Here is a 15906-nt window from a genome sequence, read left to right as displayed (position 1 = left end):
TAATAATTAATTAGGGTACTAAGGACCCTAACCTGCTCCAAGGCTAGTGGAAAAGTCAGTCAGTAGTACTTCCAAGTATTATTATTATTATTAACTACTACAGACACACCTGTAGGAAGATTCGAACCAAATCACAGCCTTCTTCCAGCAGCAGAGGGTGACCAACCGCAGCGAACGCCGTGAAAGGACGGTACCTGAGTGGTGACTTGCCGAGATGCTAAGTCAAGTCGTCTGTCCGCTATGGCAAAAGCAAAAGGCAAAAGGGCCTCAGGATCAACTCGTCCGTTGGAGGAGCCAAGCCACGAGGTCAAAGTGCTACAGCATTTCGGGATGGCCGCTGCAGACCAAGGTTAGATCAAGCGGACGAAAAGAGGGTCAACAGAAGAATGCATCCCTGGTCGTGGCGGATTGGGTCTCGTCCAGGCCCGTCGTCGTCACGTACTCCGTATACCAGCTTTTTAATGGCCATGGGCCCCCATAATCTCGAGTCCGATCGTCCCTGAAGAGAAATCTACACGGTCGCACGCAGCCAGTGAACTTGACGTAGTCTACCCTCGGAAGGATTGAGACGCATCTGAATCCATCTGGCCGTTCATCAGCACCATCGCCATCACCAACTCATATACCCTTGCGACTATCCAATCCCGGTTGTATATCGGCATCCTTTTTTGAGTACGATCGTGTATTATCACTCTGATATTCACTATGGCGGGAAAACCGATCTTCGTGGCTACCCACCCCCGAGCATGCTCAACGGCCTTTGAACGGGTGAGTAACTAGCTGTCATCGACGATGACCCTCGACCAACCGGGCTGGTTCTGTTGCTAACACAGTTAACTTTTTCGATCCAGGTCTTCATGACCCGTCGGGATACTCTCAAATGTATCCACGAGCCCTTTGGAGATGCGTTCTATTTTGGCCCGGAAAGGCTCAGCGTGAGATACGAGAACGATGAGCAGGCCCGAATTGAAAGCGGCTTTAGCCAGTCGACTTTCAAGACCATCTTTGATAGGATCGATCAAGAAGCTTCTGAGGTCCGCTCCTCCTTTCTGTAGCAATTTCTGGCTATTATTGTCTTGCCCCCTGTCGTTCTCCTCCATCCTTGAGCGTCATTCTCTGCACAATCTCCTCCCCGAGAACCATCCAGCACCAGCCACCTTGGCGAGATCATTCGTATCTTCTGCCCTACCTGTCTAAGATCTATCATTTCGACTTTTTCCTCCTCTCAGAGACCTCGAATGGTTCAGAATCGGGGCCAGCACGTGATGGTTCCTGGTTTAGGGCCGATCCCTGGATTCGTCATACCGGCAGACGATTGCGAAATACCTGTCACCGCGAGAACTTTCTTTGAACCTCGCGTGACTGATTGATCCTCGTGCTCACTTTGACCTCAGGGAAAACGTCTGTTTATCAAAGACATCATCCATTATCTCGTGCCGCCCAATGGCCAACCTGCCAGCATTGCGCCCTCGCTGCAGAAGACCAAGCGTGGCGTGGGCACACAGACTACTACCAACGGAGCCCCCGAGGCGGATGGTGTGGCCGGTAGTACGACGTCGATTAATGGAGATGGGTCGCTGAAGAAGAAGGCGCCGTACCCCTACGGCACGGAATCTGAGCCAGGCAATCCGACCGTGGTCCCCACGGAGATGCTGTCCAAGTTCCATTTTGCCTTCCTCATCCGTGATCCTCACTACAGTATCCCGTCATACTACCGCTGCACCATCCCGCCTCTTGACAAGGTCACCGGTTTCTACGAATTCTATCCATCCGAAGCAGGGTACGACGAGGTCCGTCGTGTCTTCGATTACCTGCGCAAGGTGCGCCTCGTTGGACCTCGGATCGCTACCGACGGTCTCGATCCGGAATACGCCAACGAGAACGCGAACAACATCGACGAGACCAATGGCGTGGAGATCTGCGTCGTCGACGCGGACGAACTGCTGGAGAAGCCTGCTGAGATGATCCAGGCCTTTTGCAAGAGCGTCGGTCTCGAATACACGCCAGACATGCTCAACTGGAACAGCGAGGAGGACCACCGTTTCGCCAAGGAGGCTTTCGAGAAGTGGATGGGCTTCCACGACGATGCTATTGAGTCGACAGGCCTAACTGCCCGTGGTCCTGTAAGTTCTTTCCTTCTTTTTTCTTCTCCATCTTTGTCTCTTCCAATAAATACTCTCCAGTCCATCAAATGAACCAAAAGGAAAAGAAAAACAAACCTGACATAATCTCCAACCCAGAAATCAGCCAAATCCGAAGAAGACTATGACGCCGAATGGCGATCCAAATACGGCGAAAAGGGCGCCAAGATCATCCGTGAGACCGTCGACCGTAACATGGCCGACTATCTCTACCTGAAGAAATACGCAATGAGAGTCTAAAGCGGGCCTCTCTTAGTATTGATATTGATATTGATATTGCTATAACCTCCCGCCTCGGGTCTTTGCTAAACTGCCCCTCTGGACAATTACAATCACAGAGGGTAGACAGATATGAATTATGCGTTATTGCTTTGTTAGTAGTAATCTTATCGATGATGGATGGATGGATGGATGCGTCCATGACTTGCTATAACAGTAACGAAATCATTCTTCTTTTTCTTTCCTTTTCTTTTTATTTCTGCCTCGGGGCCAAATCATCAGTAACAACCAACCAACTTCGTTGCTGTATCAGATTCAATCCCTAAGTAACATCTCCGTAGCAGATATGTATCATGAACTCTCGATGGAGGTTCATATAAACCGAAAAGTAAATATCTCTCATATCATGAAACGATACTAACACTTAGTTACCTTACTATCTATCTATCGAGTACCCGTAGCCCGTTGATTTGATTTCACTTTAACCTTTTAGAAAAGCAACGTCGGGATCAAAAGGGTAGGTATTGAACGATTACCAAGTAAAGAATCAATAGTAGTTAATTGACCGTTATTTTTTCTTCACTAGGGACACATGTTCGATGGTGGTCTGCTAACTAGCTGATTAAGTTTAGATAGGGAATGGATGGATGGATGAATGTCAACCGCCCGTCAGGACCAAGTATTTCGAGCGAGGTCAAATCAGTATTGTTCCTCTAATTCATAACATGCCCTATGATTCCTATGAAAAGAGAGAATTAAGATAAGACACTAATGTACGGATCTACTGTTCTTGACTACGTACTCGATAAAATCTAACCTCAGACCCAGGAATTTTGTCTTCAAAAGGATACAAATTATATCATATCTTCATCTTCATCTACCCGAAACGTTAAGAAAACGACGATAAGCACTGAGCACAGCCACCATGCTATATGTGAGAAGCTAAAATAACAAGACAAGGACAATCAATCAATCCCATGGATGATAATGTAACAATAGCAAACATGACAGTTCTCTGCTATTCTATTCCTAGGTTAGGTTTCTCTTCCAGTGGCAACCTTGAATCCATTTTTCCAAAGTTCCGAGCTCCCAGACAGGCATAGCAGTAATAAAGCTAGCCGCTGGCTCTGTGAGTATATTGCACTACAGAATTAATCTCGAGGACGTGATCCAAAACGTCAAACAACAATCCCAAGAGGGCGAAATAACTATACGGCACTGTAGCCACCTCGTGTTCCTGTCCCTTGCACCGTGTTGATCACGCGTTTGATCCAGTCATTGAAGATGTACGGGATGTCGCGGATGGTGTCGCCGTGGGGGAGCAGATCCCAGCCACGGGCACCGTAACGGTTGTAGTTGAGCCAGGAGCCGAAAATGAGATAGGCTGCCGTGCAGAGGAAGACGCTGGATGTCGGAGAAACAAGACATTAGTTGTCACGATTTCGATGGTGACAAAGAGGAAGAAAAGGTCACTCACATGATGATCAGCCAGGTGATGAATCCCCAGTGGCTAGAGGAATTGCTTCCCTTGTTGTCCCGGACTTGGTTATCGCATGCGTACTTGGTCTTCCAGTCCAGTTTTAGAACATAAGACTTGTCATCACCGGGCCCGAAGCTCTTGAATATAAGACTGCGAGACTTGTCGTCTTTGTCGTCTTTGCCGTCCTTATCTCCGTCCTTCTCATCATTGCCATCGTCTCCATGATCCTTGTCATTGTCATCGTCACCATCCCGCTTCATAGCTCGACGCCGTTGCTTCTCATCGTCATCTTTAACATCCTTGAGTCCCTCCAGTCCGGTTCGGTCGGGGTCACACTTGAATTCGATGACGGCACTGGCAGCTTTCTTCGAGTCCGGTTTTGTGGGTTCCTCTCTATACTCTCCTCCGGAGAGCTTCACCAGCAACCCTTCCTGGGCTGAATCCAACTGCTTCAGCCGGGTGATTTCCGGGTCTATCGAGCCGTGGCCCATGGGATCCAATCCCACGATCGGAAAGGCATATTCAAAATCTTCAGATCCGTCGAGAAATTTGGTCTCTTGAAAGCCGCAAACTATGAGTAGATTCGAATTAGCATCACCGCACACGTAGGGGTTGGCAGACTGCAAGGAGCAGGCAGCATACTATTCTTGGACGTGCCGCACTTGGCTTTCCCCCTGATAGCAGCGCCCTTCAAGGGACTGCAGATATTCAGCACATATGTCGTATTGACGACGACGTCCTCCGTCTCCTCCACATGATATAGCGAGTGCACGCCCGCGAGTGGACTCAGATCGTACTCTATCCCATCGACCCTGATGTGAGCGCAATCGAACCCACTGGCGGCGGTGAGACCCGGCAGCATCGACGCGAGGAAAACGAGAGGTGATGACGAGTGTAGCCGCATCGTGGCGGATTGGTTGTCAAGACGGTTGATGGAAAGAGAAAGGGAATGGGACGAGGAGAGATAGACAGGCGACCGCGGAAAACCGATCCAGCCCGGCCGGAGCCAGCCAGCTGCACTAGAGTAGGGCGATTCAAGGGCGTTACGGGGCAGAAGACCTCAGAGGATGTTGCGAGAGCTGGGATGTCGCTCTCCTGCAGGAAATCCCGGTACGCTTGACTAGCGGAGAGGACAAGTTGGATAGCTGTGCAGGACGAGGAGAAGCCGAGATGAAGCTGAGGCTGGAGAGTATCGCCGCGCTTTCTCCACATGCGGCTAACTGATTAATGAATTACGAGATGATGTCACCCACAAGCCCCATGGACGCTCTGCTCACCACGAGAACAAGCGGTTTTTCCGCTAACTGTGTAGATAGAGTACGTGTGTCAGCCTGTCAGGTCAACTTGGATTGTTGTTGCTAGGATTGCTGGTCTGTTGTCGCAGTTTGTTCCGACGCTGTTTCAGCCTAGAATTAGATATTGGCGGTGGACTGCGGAGAGGTTGACAGCGATATTTGGCACGTGGACAGTCAACTGCAGCAACGACTGAGAAAATGGATAATTATAATGAGATCAGTATAATATAATATATCAATTCAATATAATATCCACTCTCAGCAGCGATAGTAACTTATTATCTAGTTATCCCCTGAAGAGACACAGGACCAAGCACGTGAGGATGCAATGAGAATCGCAGCTATGGATCCAATCAAGAAGACTCTTGGTATAAGAATCGAAATCTCATCAAAAGATATAGTTATGAACAGATCAGAATCATTGCAATCCATAACTAATCCATCGTTGTAATTAATAATTAATTCTTCTACATACTTACTACTGCCAACACTATCCGCGCTCCTCGCCCGCCTTCCCGCACGGACCAACTCTCCACCACGAAAGACACTTGCAAGCTATCCAAACCCCTCCGTGTAACTATCAGCTCCAGTCAAAGTTCCCGGCTCGACAGGACCCTGATCGAAGGCCTCTGCCCAAGATGCTGCAACACCGGATGGTACGTATATTAGATCTCGCATCTGATCTATTTATTGTTTTGCCCACATCGTTTTTTCTCTCTGGAAAACATTTGGTCAAATCTACCGTCATCATCAGGTGATCGATAGTGATGTACTGATTTTTCTCTCCTTGTCGCCAGCTCTCGAAAGAGGACGAGGCCTCTGCGCCGGGGGAGGATACGGAAGTCCGTCGTGAAGATCAAGAGAAGATCAATCGCTTCAGTCGACTGCATCAGCGGGAGACGGTGCTTGAGGAGCAGTTGAAAGCGAAGCAGGTATGTGGTTTTTTTCCGTCTTTCTTCCTTTTTGTAAGAAAAAAGAGAAATCCGTTTTCGAATACTTTTTTTTAATTAAAATGTGGTTTGGTTCATTGTTTATCTCTTCAATTGTGATATTTCCACCACTGCAGCAATGGAAACGCTGCTTGCTTCTCTGATACCCATTTCATCTTTCTATCTACATTGGTCATCAAATCCACCAGATTGGAATCCATATACGATGGATTTCAATCTCCAAAAAACGACATACCATCCAAAATCCATATCATATATACCCAATTAAGCAAAAAACTTCACCAAAGAAAAACAGAAGACGCAAACGCAAAAAGAGCAAAACTAACAAACCACAACAGAAAGACAAAGAAGATCTCGAAGAAGTCTCTACAGAACTCGAACTGGCCGATGAAGATGACCTCGTCCCGTAAGTAGCCCATTCATTCATTCATTCATCTACCTACCTACCTACCTACCTTACCCTTCATGCCATACCATACCCCCCACTAACATCACCACAACCACAGCTACAAAATCGGCGACTCTTTCATCTCCCTACCTCTTTCTGACGCGCAATCCATGCTCGCGACATCTACCGAGCAGATCGAAGAAGACGTCTCCAAGCTCGAGGAATCACTCAGTGAGATCCGTGAGGAACTTCAGAAATTGAAAGTGGCGCTGTATGCGCGCTTCGGGAGGAGTATTAATTTGGAAACTTGAAATGAAGGGAGTGGTGGGAAAAGAGAAATAATAGGGAATTAGAAAAAGTGAATGAATAAATAAAAATTACAGTGTATATATGTCCCTTCTTTTTCGAGATTTCTCTTTGGTTCTTCTTTTTTTTTGTATTCAGAGGAGGTGTTAGACCTGGATAGATATAATGTAAGCCTTGCTATTACTGCTGCTGCTGCTGCACAATCATACTAAACAGAAAAGAAAGTCCCTCAACCACAGAGGCAGAGTTTCGAACCATTTTATTCCAGAGAATCGGACGAATGGGGAATCTAGTGTTTACTTCGTATATCAGATATACACCTCCCAATTCAAGAGTGGGAAGTTAACTAGTTCCTTCTACTCATACAATCGAACATAGCAGAATAAAAAAAAAAACCCCTGAATAATAATAAAGATATGTTTATATAATAAGTATTCTGGTAACTAATATCTCATGATGACATGAATCGCATTATAGACACGTATCCGCACATACATGCATATGCATAAAACGCTCGAAGAAATACATGCAGCTTTTCATTAAACCATGACCTTCGTTTCACGTGTGGCCCACTTTGAACTGCAGGGAATAAATAATCGCAAAGGTTCTTAAGAACTGTAATCGTGTTAAAACAGTTGAAACCGGCAAGCGACTGAAACACCCTATATCCTGTATGTCATTCCAGGATCCTGCTCTCCGGTCGCTCGCTGGCTTTCATGCACGACCTCTCGCTCTGTTTTACGAGGATCAGCAGGGGCTGGGACGCGCCCTCTTCCAGAAAACCTCCCAGCCTAGAAGGAAGAAATTGTGTCCCCAGGCGATGATAAAAGCGAGCAGGTGAATAAGGACAACTGTTTCTTCACAAGCACCCTAGACACGTGACGATTATTGATGGATGAGGGTTCCATAACAGGGCGACGGAATGGCATCGCCGTGCTGGATTTAAAGAAATTCTTGAAAGTGATACATATCCGCCAATCTAGATGATGCTTGCGATTGTCATTCGCGAATTGGAGGCGCTGGAACGTGGCTGCTGTGGTGTACTGGACGAACTGGTAGTTTCCGAACCGACGGATGGCGGATCTGATCGTGTCTCCATTGACCTAGGCAGAGTCTGCATGTCATTCCTGTCGTACGTTCTTTGACGTTGCTCCTTTTCGTTGACGAGGTATTCGACCGTTCTCTGGACCCAATCCCAGCCTTCCCATTCTGGATCTCTCTCCCCGGATACGGAATCTTCTCTGAGTCCCTGCGTGGCGTTGCCTCCAAAAGGAGGAGTGTTCGATGACCGTGGGGACACTGTCGGGAGCTGAGAACCCGTCTCGCTCCCTTGCCAGATCCAGCTTTCTTCCGTACTGCTCTGCATATCGCCAGAGACATAGGCGAGCATTTCTTCATCGCGGTCCAACACCACTACCTCAGGACGCCGTAGCCGGTCCAGGAGAAGCCTCAAGAAGAATGCAATGTAACGTCCGCAAGCATTGTTCACAGATCGAGAACCACCAATTGCCGCACTAGCTTGGACGCACACCAAGGCAGCAGAGTATTCTTCGCGGAACAGGAGCATAAGAATACAACGCCACACATGCACACAAAGCATCGTACTTGCCGATGATGCTAACAAGGGACGCCAATCCCCGGTATTACTCACTTGGTATCCCTGCTGAATGTCCGCAGGAAGGTGCATGCATCGAGAGAGAAGGCGGGCTGTATCGAGAGCTATCTCGAGGCAGAACTGTATTGCCGGATAACGTACCTCGGGGGGACACAGCGGAGAAATGTTATGGCGATGAAGGAAGAGACGAGCGTTTTGCAGATGGATTATCGGAGCCAGAGAACGAGGGTCCAGAGGTTGGTCGGACTTGGGAAGATAGTGGACGGGAAACGTCGCCAGACAGGCACTGAAATGACGCTCGAATGTCTCCAAGGTGGCAGGGGTGATAACGGGAGACCGCAGCGTCTTAGTGAGCTGCCCGATGGATCGAACGACGTGGATTGTAGCCAAGAGAGGTGTTGATTGACCACTTTCGGGTAGAGTTCCACCTTCTGAGATGAACTGCTCATCAATCGGGCACGGGAGGTCGACATCGCAGTCTTGGTCATTGATCAAGAGCGGTTTCCCCATCTCCAGCGATATGAGTCTAGCAGAATGAGAATCAGATATGATCGGTGAATGGCAAAGAAGGGAAACAAACCTATCCCACGCGTAGATCCCCCACCACACACGTTTTCTCATCTCGCCTTCAAGAGCTAGCCACGGTCCAGATTCGAGATGCAGCCCCATCTCTTGTGCCATTCTCACGGAAGAAGACAACCAGACCCAACTGGCGGACTTCGAGTTTACCTCATAGAGAAAAATTGCCACCAAGAGTGTGGCCCGCGCCTGGTCCAGGGAGAATTCATCTTGCCAAACGTCCGAAACGCCTAGGGAGACCTTCAGATATTCCTTTCCGTCGCGAACCTTGTTGGGCTCGAGAGTATGCAGCGATCCGCACGAGAATACACCAAATAGAACGGCGGCCCAACCTCTCGGAACCCCACGAAGAGAACCGGCCTGGTACACCTTCTCGTACTCGCCAACGAAGGTCGGCCAGTGGATGATCGGATAGACAGAGTGCACACATGCATAGAATTGCGCAAGCAGATGGTCTGCAACGTTCTTTGGGGGCAAGGCTGGAGAGTCAGTGGGCAAAAGCGATTCGGGCCCCTGCTGTCGGTATGGCGGTGGCACCTTCATGATTCCTCTGCCATAATCGCGCATATTTGCTCGTACGTCGGACAAATCCTGGGTCATCGTGGGCCGTGCTCTCCGCGGCGGACGGTACCCAATATCTGGCAGTCGCAACACAGGCTGGCCAGCGGCATCGAAATCAATGTCCATCAGGTTATCCGCCCTCAACATACCAGACCGGAGTTGGTGCAGTTGCTGCTTGGTCGTTGTAAGCTGCTTTTCCAGGTCTTGAACTTGCCTATGAGGACGTTAGAAGAAACATCCAAATCCAAGTTCGGGTGAAACAAAAAGGACAGAAACGGACTTTATGGAAGACATTCGTCGGTTCGTTTCCTTGGTGAACTGACACCGTACTTTCCGGTTCGAGCATTCCGTACAACTGGTTGATTCCGAGGCATCGCACTAGATTGGTGTTAGGGGCTCTACCCTGGGAAAGAAGACCGGATGGGCATGCAATATTACCTTCACCTTGCGCTCACGACAAGCATCACAACTTGGGTCTTTTCTTCTTTGTCGGTATGCCCTCTTCTGCTGCTGCCCCGCGCTTGTCATCTGGCCGGACATGAAGCCTGCGCTCTCCGGAACCGATCCATTGAGCGACGGCGCATCCAAACCAGAGGAGCGCTCGGCAGGGGATCCCGACCCCGAATCATACGAGCGGGAATATGGCGAGGTAGAAATCGGCGCAGTTGCCATTTGAGGCGCCGGAGGTTGCAAGAGATGTGCCATTTTCAGTCCGCTACTAGGTCTGCTTAGAGGAGCGGAGAGGATAGAAGCACCGCCTTGTTGGAAAGTCCCCTGTTGCGGAGCCACGGATGGCAGAGACGAAGAATCGTATGCGGTGCTCTGATGGCCTTGACTAGCCGACTGATGATAATATGGGTTCTGCATAATGGACGTCTCTGATGGCAAGAAACAACTGCATATGGGTCACACACACACACACACACACACACAGTTGAGACCGGGGACCAACTTCCAGAACGAACACGATCACCGCCAGAAAAGCGCACAACAAGAGCGGAAATTCTTTATCCAGACAAACAGAGGGAAACAGAGAGAATCGATGGATCGCGTTTTTGGCATACACAGTACAATGGATTGACACTGCAAATTCCACTTGTCAGAAGTGGCGAGGGGAGGATATCAGTGGACAGTTTGCGGCTCTTCAGCGGAGCATTCAAGGGCAAGCAATAATATCGCGGGGCCGCCCAACACCTTTGTATCGGGGTCCTCGACGAGTCTCTGAGTGCTTCTGCGTTGACATTGGGCTGTCGGAGGGATTAAGCAGGTGTTAGAGTCATCCTAACCGCTCGCGGTTGAACAATTCGACAGCCGTTTTCTTAGTAGTCGTGGAGTTGCGGAACAATTGAGGTGTGTCGCCAGCAGGAAGAATAATAAGAAGGATCGCTAATGCCTCCCACGAACGAACCCAGGGAGCAGGATCGACGACACTTGCCTTGCGCGCTGGGGTAGACTGCCAGCCGATGCCAGGCTCACAAGCTCTTGGGCCGCCTCTCCGACAGGTTCGGTCGACCCCGGTAGCTGAAACGAGCCAGGTAAGAGACGAGAAGAAGATAGAGGGGGGCGGAGTTTGGGCAAGACTAAGGACTACACCGTGTATATACTAGAGTTTATTACTCCGGACAGACGCAGGAAAGGAGACGCCAAGGAAAACGCATATCAGTTAAGCTCCTTCAGCCGAGAATAATGGAGCTCGGGAACCACCAGAAAGGGCCCTGGGAGCGTTTTCCTGGGTCGCATACCATCAGATCCGTCCCGCGGATGGGATCGCCCGCGGTTGACTGTCGATGACAGCATTCGTGACTCTTCTTTTTCGGTTGAGTCCCCGGAGGCTCCCACGAGCCGGGCAAAGCTGTAGACTGTATGGTAGACTGTACCATAGGAACTGTGACCCATGGTCGCTGAGTCTGGAATAGTTTGAACTGACGGACGGCGGAGGCCTGAGCAGGCTACTGGCGTGGCTTCCGAGAGACCCTGGCTATGATCCTCTTTGCTCTTTTTTAGTGTTTTAGTCTTTTAAGTCTTTTAGCACCTGCCCATCCAGACCAGCGCGGCATGATTTCTTGCAGGGCTTCCCAAAAGAGTATCGAGCCCAGGACGGACACCACGCGCACGCCGCGTGCTAATTAGAGGCTGCAGCGCCAGGGAAACAGGAGGACTCTCTCATCTCACGACTTCCCACGGGACGGAGGCGTCCCGAGATCGGCAGCGCAAAAAGGGAGTGCAGGTGGTGTGAATGGCGCCGACAAAGCCCATTCGGACGGAGCGTTTGGCGAGCAATTGTGGGCATCAGATCGTCCAAAGACACGTAGATGCGTACCGGGCCTGAGCATCACCCAGTCAGGGATGCGTTGGTGGGCAGCGGTTCATTCGAAGATCACCCATCGACCGGTTTGCTCGGCGGTGTATTGGTGTCCATCCTCAGAGGCTGACAAGCCGGGATGGGGTGGATGCTTGCTCGAGTCTCCATGGCTCCATTCCGGCTGACGGCAGTGGATGGGGATTGGGGATTGGGGATTGGGGGGGGAAGAGAGAGAGAGAGAGAGAGAGAGAGAGCACAAATGGCCAGATTTTCTTCACGGACGGGCCATGGCGAAAAATACCGTCGTAGTCGTCGTCGTCGTCGTCGTCGAGAGTGGTATGGTCAACCTGGAGCCCCCGAGGCCTGGCCACACACACACACTGGCCACATGGGAACCCGACCGGATGGTGGACCCGGGATGCCAATATTATTATTATTATTTCGTGGTGGAATAGTTAATCACCCAGAGCACGTTAGACGATTGACTATTCTTGCCTGGGGCCCATGGTTGACCACGAACATCACAATAACGGAGCCACGAGGCTGGTCGTCATCGAATCACCACCGACGATGGCTGGAAAGATCCTCAGACGGCTGTGTCTGACGGGGTCATCGTAGTTAGTTCATCGCCGTGGATGATGGCCTGTTGAACAGTCAGGATGAGCGAAAAAGAGGCTCGTGGAACCGCCCTGGCGTTGGTTCGGCGATGCAGCGGCGAGAGCGCTTGCTCGTCCGATGGAGCCCGGATCTTGCACGCCAACGTTGAACGGGGGAGGGGTGGATTAACGGGCTTTGGTCGATTGGAAAAAGGTACCGTTGCAAGCTTGCACGTTTTGTGGCAGCTTGGGGTTTCGCCATTCTTGATGGCGCAACTACTGCCCACGGTACATGCAGCCGAGATGTCGCTGGGATCCGAACGACTAGAATACTGCGATTCCAACAGTCTACGGAGTATACTACTCTCCTTGCAGCCAAGTTAATCGATCAGTGACCCATTTTCCCATCCAGACGGGCGAACCAATTCCTGAATTAATTCTCTCCATCGCGCCGTTGAACTCTACACCCATCGTCCATACTTCCCACATCAACATCCCGGCCGCATCGATGGTAGGACCGTTTGTTCTCCGGGTATTATTATTATTATTAGCTATTATTGACGGAGCATGATCGTCTTGGAGCTGGAACCTATAAGACACAATGACTATAGATTGTAGTAGTTATTATTATTACCTGAATAAATGATAGAGACCCTGCGCAGATAACACCGGCCTTGCAAGGCGAGACCTGCTAGTCCTGCGCTCTGGACCTCGGTGGCCACACAGCAGAGTCGGATCTGGATCTCGACAGTATCTAGTAGAGTGCGACTTGTCTAACTAGAGTATCGACCAAGGAGGCTCCTCCCCGCACAGACTAAGATACCAACTAGGCCATCCCTCCCTTCAAAGTTCACCATCAACTCCCCCCTCGATCTCGGATAGGATGACGATTCTCCCGGGAACGACAGCCGAGCGAGCTTTCTTTTCATGCTCTCCAGGACTGGCAAATCGTGGTCGAGAGAAGGCTGCAACAGGCCATCAACTGGTCCGGAAATCCGTTAGCGAAAGCTACCATTCTTTTTACCTCCAACGCCCGGTTGTTTTAGCTCAGGACAATCTCGGGCCAGCCGCTCCATCTGACGTCGGCAAATGTACCTGTCACAACGGATGCTAGCTGGCGGTGATTGCGCATCTTCTGGGTCCAGCCTCGGCTTGTCCCGGTCAACCGGTGATCCCGGCTGCTCGTGCGGTGAAGGTTGTAACTTGCAAGAATCATCATAATCATAATAATCATAATAATAATAAGGATAGAGTCGAACGGGACGATGAATTGCTATTCTTGTTCCGATCCTCACTCTCTGGAATTCAGGTGGTCTGGGCTGGATCTCCCGCGGATTCGTGTCCCTGTTGCAAATAATAATAATAATGATGATAATGATAATAATAATAACACTCCGTAGAATATTGACACACCAGTCACGTGCTACCCCGCGCTCTTGTCTCTGTCGTGGTGGGATAATCAACTATGATTATTATTCAGAATCAGTGGTGTTCTAAGATGGACTAGATAAGTCCTTTGGTGGATAGTAGTAGCAGCCGTTCGACTCCAATGCCGGTTGACGCAGTGATGGGAAGATCATCTCCTGTGGACGGCCGACGAACCTTAGTTGTTAACTTGTTGGTGCCATTTGCCTCCGTTCCTTCATCGCCTGCCTCCATAGACATGTTTTGAAGCTTCTAAGGCACTCTAATTGACGCCCGGTGAAGTAGGATAATCGCGCACAGCACATCATTCCGGATATCATTTGCGCGCGGGAAGTGCGGGACGAGAAGGGAAAAAAAGGCGACACTACTAACAATTTGGAAACCGTTGGATTCTTCACTCTCTCGAGTTTCGGAAATATCCGAGTGTGCTCCCCCCTTGCCGAACAGGCAATTGTTGGGGCCCCAAACTAAGTAGAGTAAGTTTGTTTTTTGCATCGATCGTCCCCTAGATACCCGAGCTGGCTTGAAATCCATGGATCCATGGAGCATAGGAAGTATGCTTACTTTTTTGAATGAGAAATCCGTGAAAGCTAGCCCGTCTGTGGCTTGAAATCGATTCTAGCGCACCATCTGGCTGGGTAGTATTATTGTTATTATTATTATTATTCCCAGACAGTTGCTATTGTTGTTTACTTTTCCAGACTTTGTTGCCAAACAACAACTTGGTGCCAACGCTACTTAAGCCAAGCGCAAATAAGCGATGATCTTTCTCACTGCTCTCCTCTCCGAATTCGCATGAGGAGCCACCTTCAGCTTGATGGTGCTTTCCTCCCATGGCACATGTCGGGGTTATCTATCATATTGCATCTGATCAAATTGAGCATCGATAGTATAGTATAGTATAGTATGGGCGACCCGGCCGTTCCGATTGGCGGGGAAGGATGCAAATCATAAGTACTTGGGGAAAATCCCCAGGGTTTTGCTCCGACTGTATGATAATAACTATGGTAGATAGGGCTGAGAGGCCCTGCTTACTTGGTAACTGTAAAGGGACCTGGAACAACACTTAATTAGTTATACTAGTTATAGCACGTGAAGAGTTCCAGGGGTATTATGTGCAAGGCCTTGCATGAGTCGAGATGACCATATTCCTAGCAGCGACACCCATCTATCGGGTTTCATGCGAGATTCAACAGTTTCGGTAATACCAAACTCCAATCTGCGTGAATGCATTGGGCGAGATACACCAATAGAGCGGCCCTGTCTAGCTTATAGCGCTGACTGGGCAAACTATGCACCTACGACCAGGGAGCCAGGACTAGTTATGCGTCGTTTGTCACCACCAAGGCACATGCTGATTAACTGTCATATATGGGTGAATTTATCCCTTCTCCACTCTCAAGTTGACCCAAGACGTGCTTCATAGTAGTTGAATGCCTTGCCTTTGTTGGTGAAGTCGACACGTCGATCCTCTCCTCCCGATCAAATCGGGGGGTAAATACCGCAGTAGAACGGATACATAATAGGTCCTCGAGAACCTGGATAATCTTGTGCTCATTTCATTTCATATACACCAAGTGTCCATCGTATGTCCTCCAAATGGCTCGAGATTCAACCAGACCTATCACCATTCTTGTCTTGGATATCTAATGCGGGAGCCAGCCCCTAGAGACTATCTCTTGTCTTCCAATCATGATCATCAGAAAGTACGAATCTGCTAGGTACAGTAAATAGATAAATGTATCAGCGAAAGCTATGCGGCGATTTTCTTGACTCGTCTATACTTTCTTAGTGCTGTGCCCCATTCAGCCCCGCGACCCCGCAGGAGATATAGAGTTTCTTTTCTTCAAATTCAACATGCCTCGGACAAATAGGAAACTCGACGCTAAGTGGAAGGTATTCGAGAGGAACTGGAGGTCTTCTAATTCGCTGCGGGAGATAATATCCAAAGCAGGATTGGAGACGTCCTACCTCTTAGAATGACTCTGAGAATACTTGGATTTCTAACATCGTTTTAAATTCAGCGGCTTCACTGTGTTCGATGCCGAG

The 15906-nt window shown here is 49.5% G+C and overlaps 5 protein-coding genes across 5 annotated transcripts; 2 read left to right on the top strand and 3 right to left on the bottom strand.

The window, feature by feature from the left end:
• The first annotated feature begins 593 nt into the window (after positions 1-593).
• Positions 594-2701, top strand: C8Q69DRAFT_226921 (hypothetical protein). Its single transcript, XM_028626345.1, has 4 exons — positions 594-768; positions 852-1034; positions 1395-2123; positions 2241-2701. The coding sequence occupies exons 1-4, from the start codon at positions 706-708 to the stop codon at positions 2379-2381; spliced, it is 1116 nt and encodes a 371-aa protein (XP_028485622.1). The 5' UTR covers positions 594-705; the 3' UTR covers positions 2382-2701.
• An 867-nt stretch (positions 2702-3568) lies between these two features.
• On the bottom strand, positions 3569-4744 carry C8Q69DRAFT_506184 (autophagy protein Atg27; the record flags this gene model as incomplete). The annotated part of the gene is made up of 3 exons (XM_028632774.1): positions 3569-3764; positions 3838-4411; positions 4483-4744. 3 exons carry the CDS (start codon positions 4742-4744, stop codon positions 3569-3571), a joined length of 1032 nt encoding a protein of 343 aa, XP_028485621.1.
• Positions 4745-5398: 654 nt separating this feature from the next.
• C8Q69DRAFT_463390 (molecular chaperone Prefoldin, subunit 4) lies at positions 5399-6971 on the top strand. The gene is made up of 4 exons (XM_028630370.1): positions 5399-5791; positions 5933-6067; positions 6424-6491; positions 6592-6971. The coding sequence occupies exons 1-4, from the start codon at positions 5774-5776 to the stop codon at positions 6782-6784; spliced, it is 414 nt and encodes a 137-aa protein (XP_028485620.1). The 5' UTR covers positions 5399-5773; the 3' UTR covers positions 6785-6971.
• A 787-nt stretch (positions 6972-7758) lies between these two features.
• C8Q69DRAFT_401390 (C6 transcription factor) lies at positions 7759-10401 on the bottom strand (the record flags this gene model as incomplete). The annotated part of the gene is made up of 4 exons (XM_028627923.1): positions 7759-8920; positions 8975-9748; positions 9815-9912; positions 9973-10401. 4 exons carry the CDS (start codon positions 10399-10401, stop codon positions 7759-7761), a joined length of 2463 nt encoding a protein of 820 aa, XP_028485619.1.
• A 2585-nt stretch (positions 10402-12986) lies between these two features.
• Positions 12987-14097, bottom strand: C8Q69DRAFT_443712 (hypothetical protein; the record flags this gene model as incomplete). The annotated part of the gene is made up of 5 exons (XM_028628939.1): positions 12987-13037; positions 13248-13414; positions 13457-13776; positions 13846-13895; positions 14035-14097. 5 exons carry the CDS (start codon positions 14095-14097, stop codon positions 12987-12989), a joined length of 651 nt encoding a protein of 216 aa, XP_028485618.1.
• Between the last annotated feature and the right edge of the window lie 1809 nt (positions 14098-15906).

This window comes from Paecilomyces variotii, assembly GCF_004022145.1.
Source record: "Paecilomyces variotii strain CBS 101075 chromosome Unknown C8Q69scaffold_4, whole genome shotgun sequence".
Classification (NCBI taxonomy): Eukaryota; Fungi; Ascomycota; class Eurotiomycetes; order Eurotiales; family Thermoascaceae; genus Paecilomyces; species Paecilomyces variotii.
The sequence above is the reverse complement of the archived record's forward strand: the minus strand, read 5'-3'. Positions and strand labels throughout refer to the sequence as shown.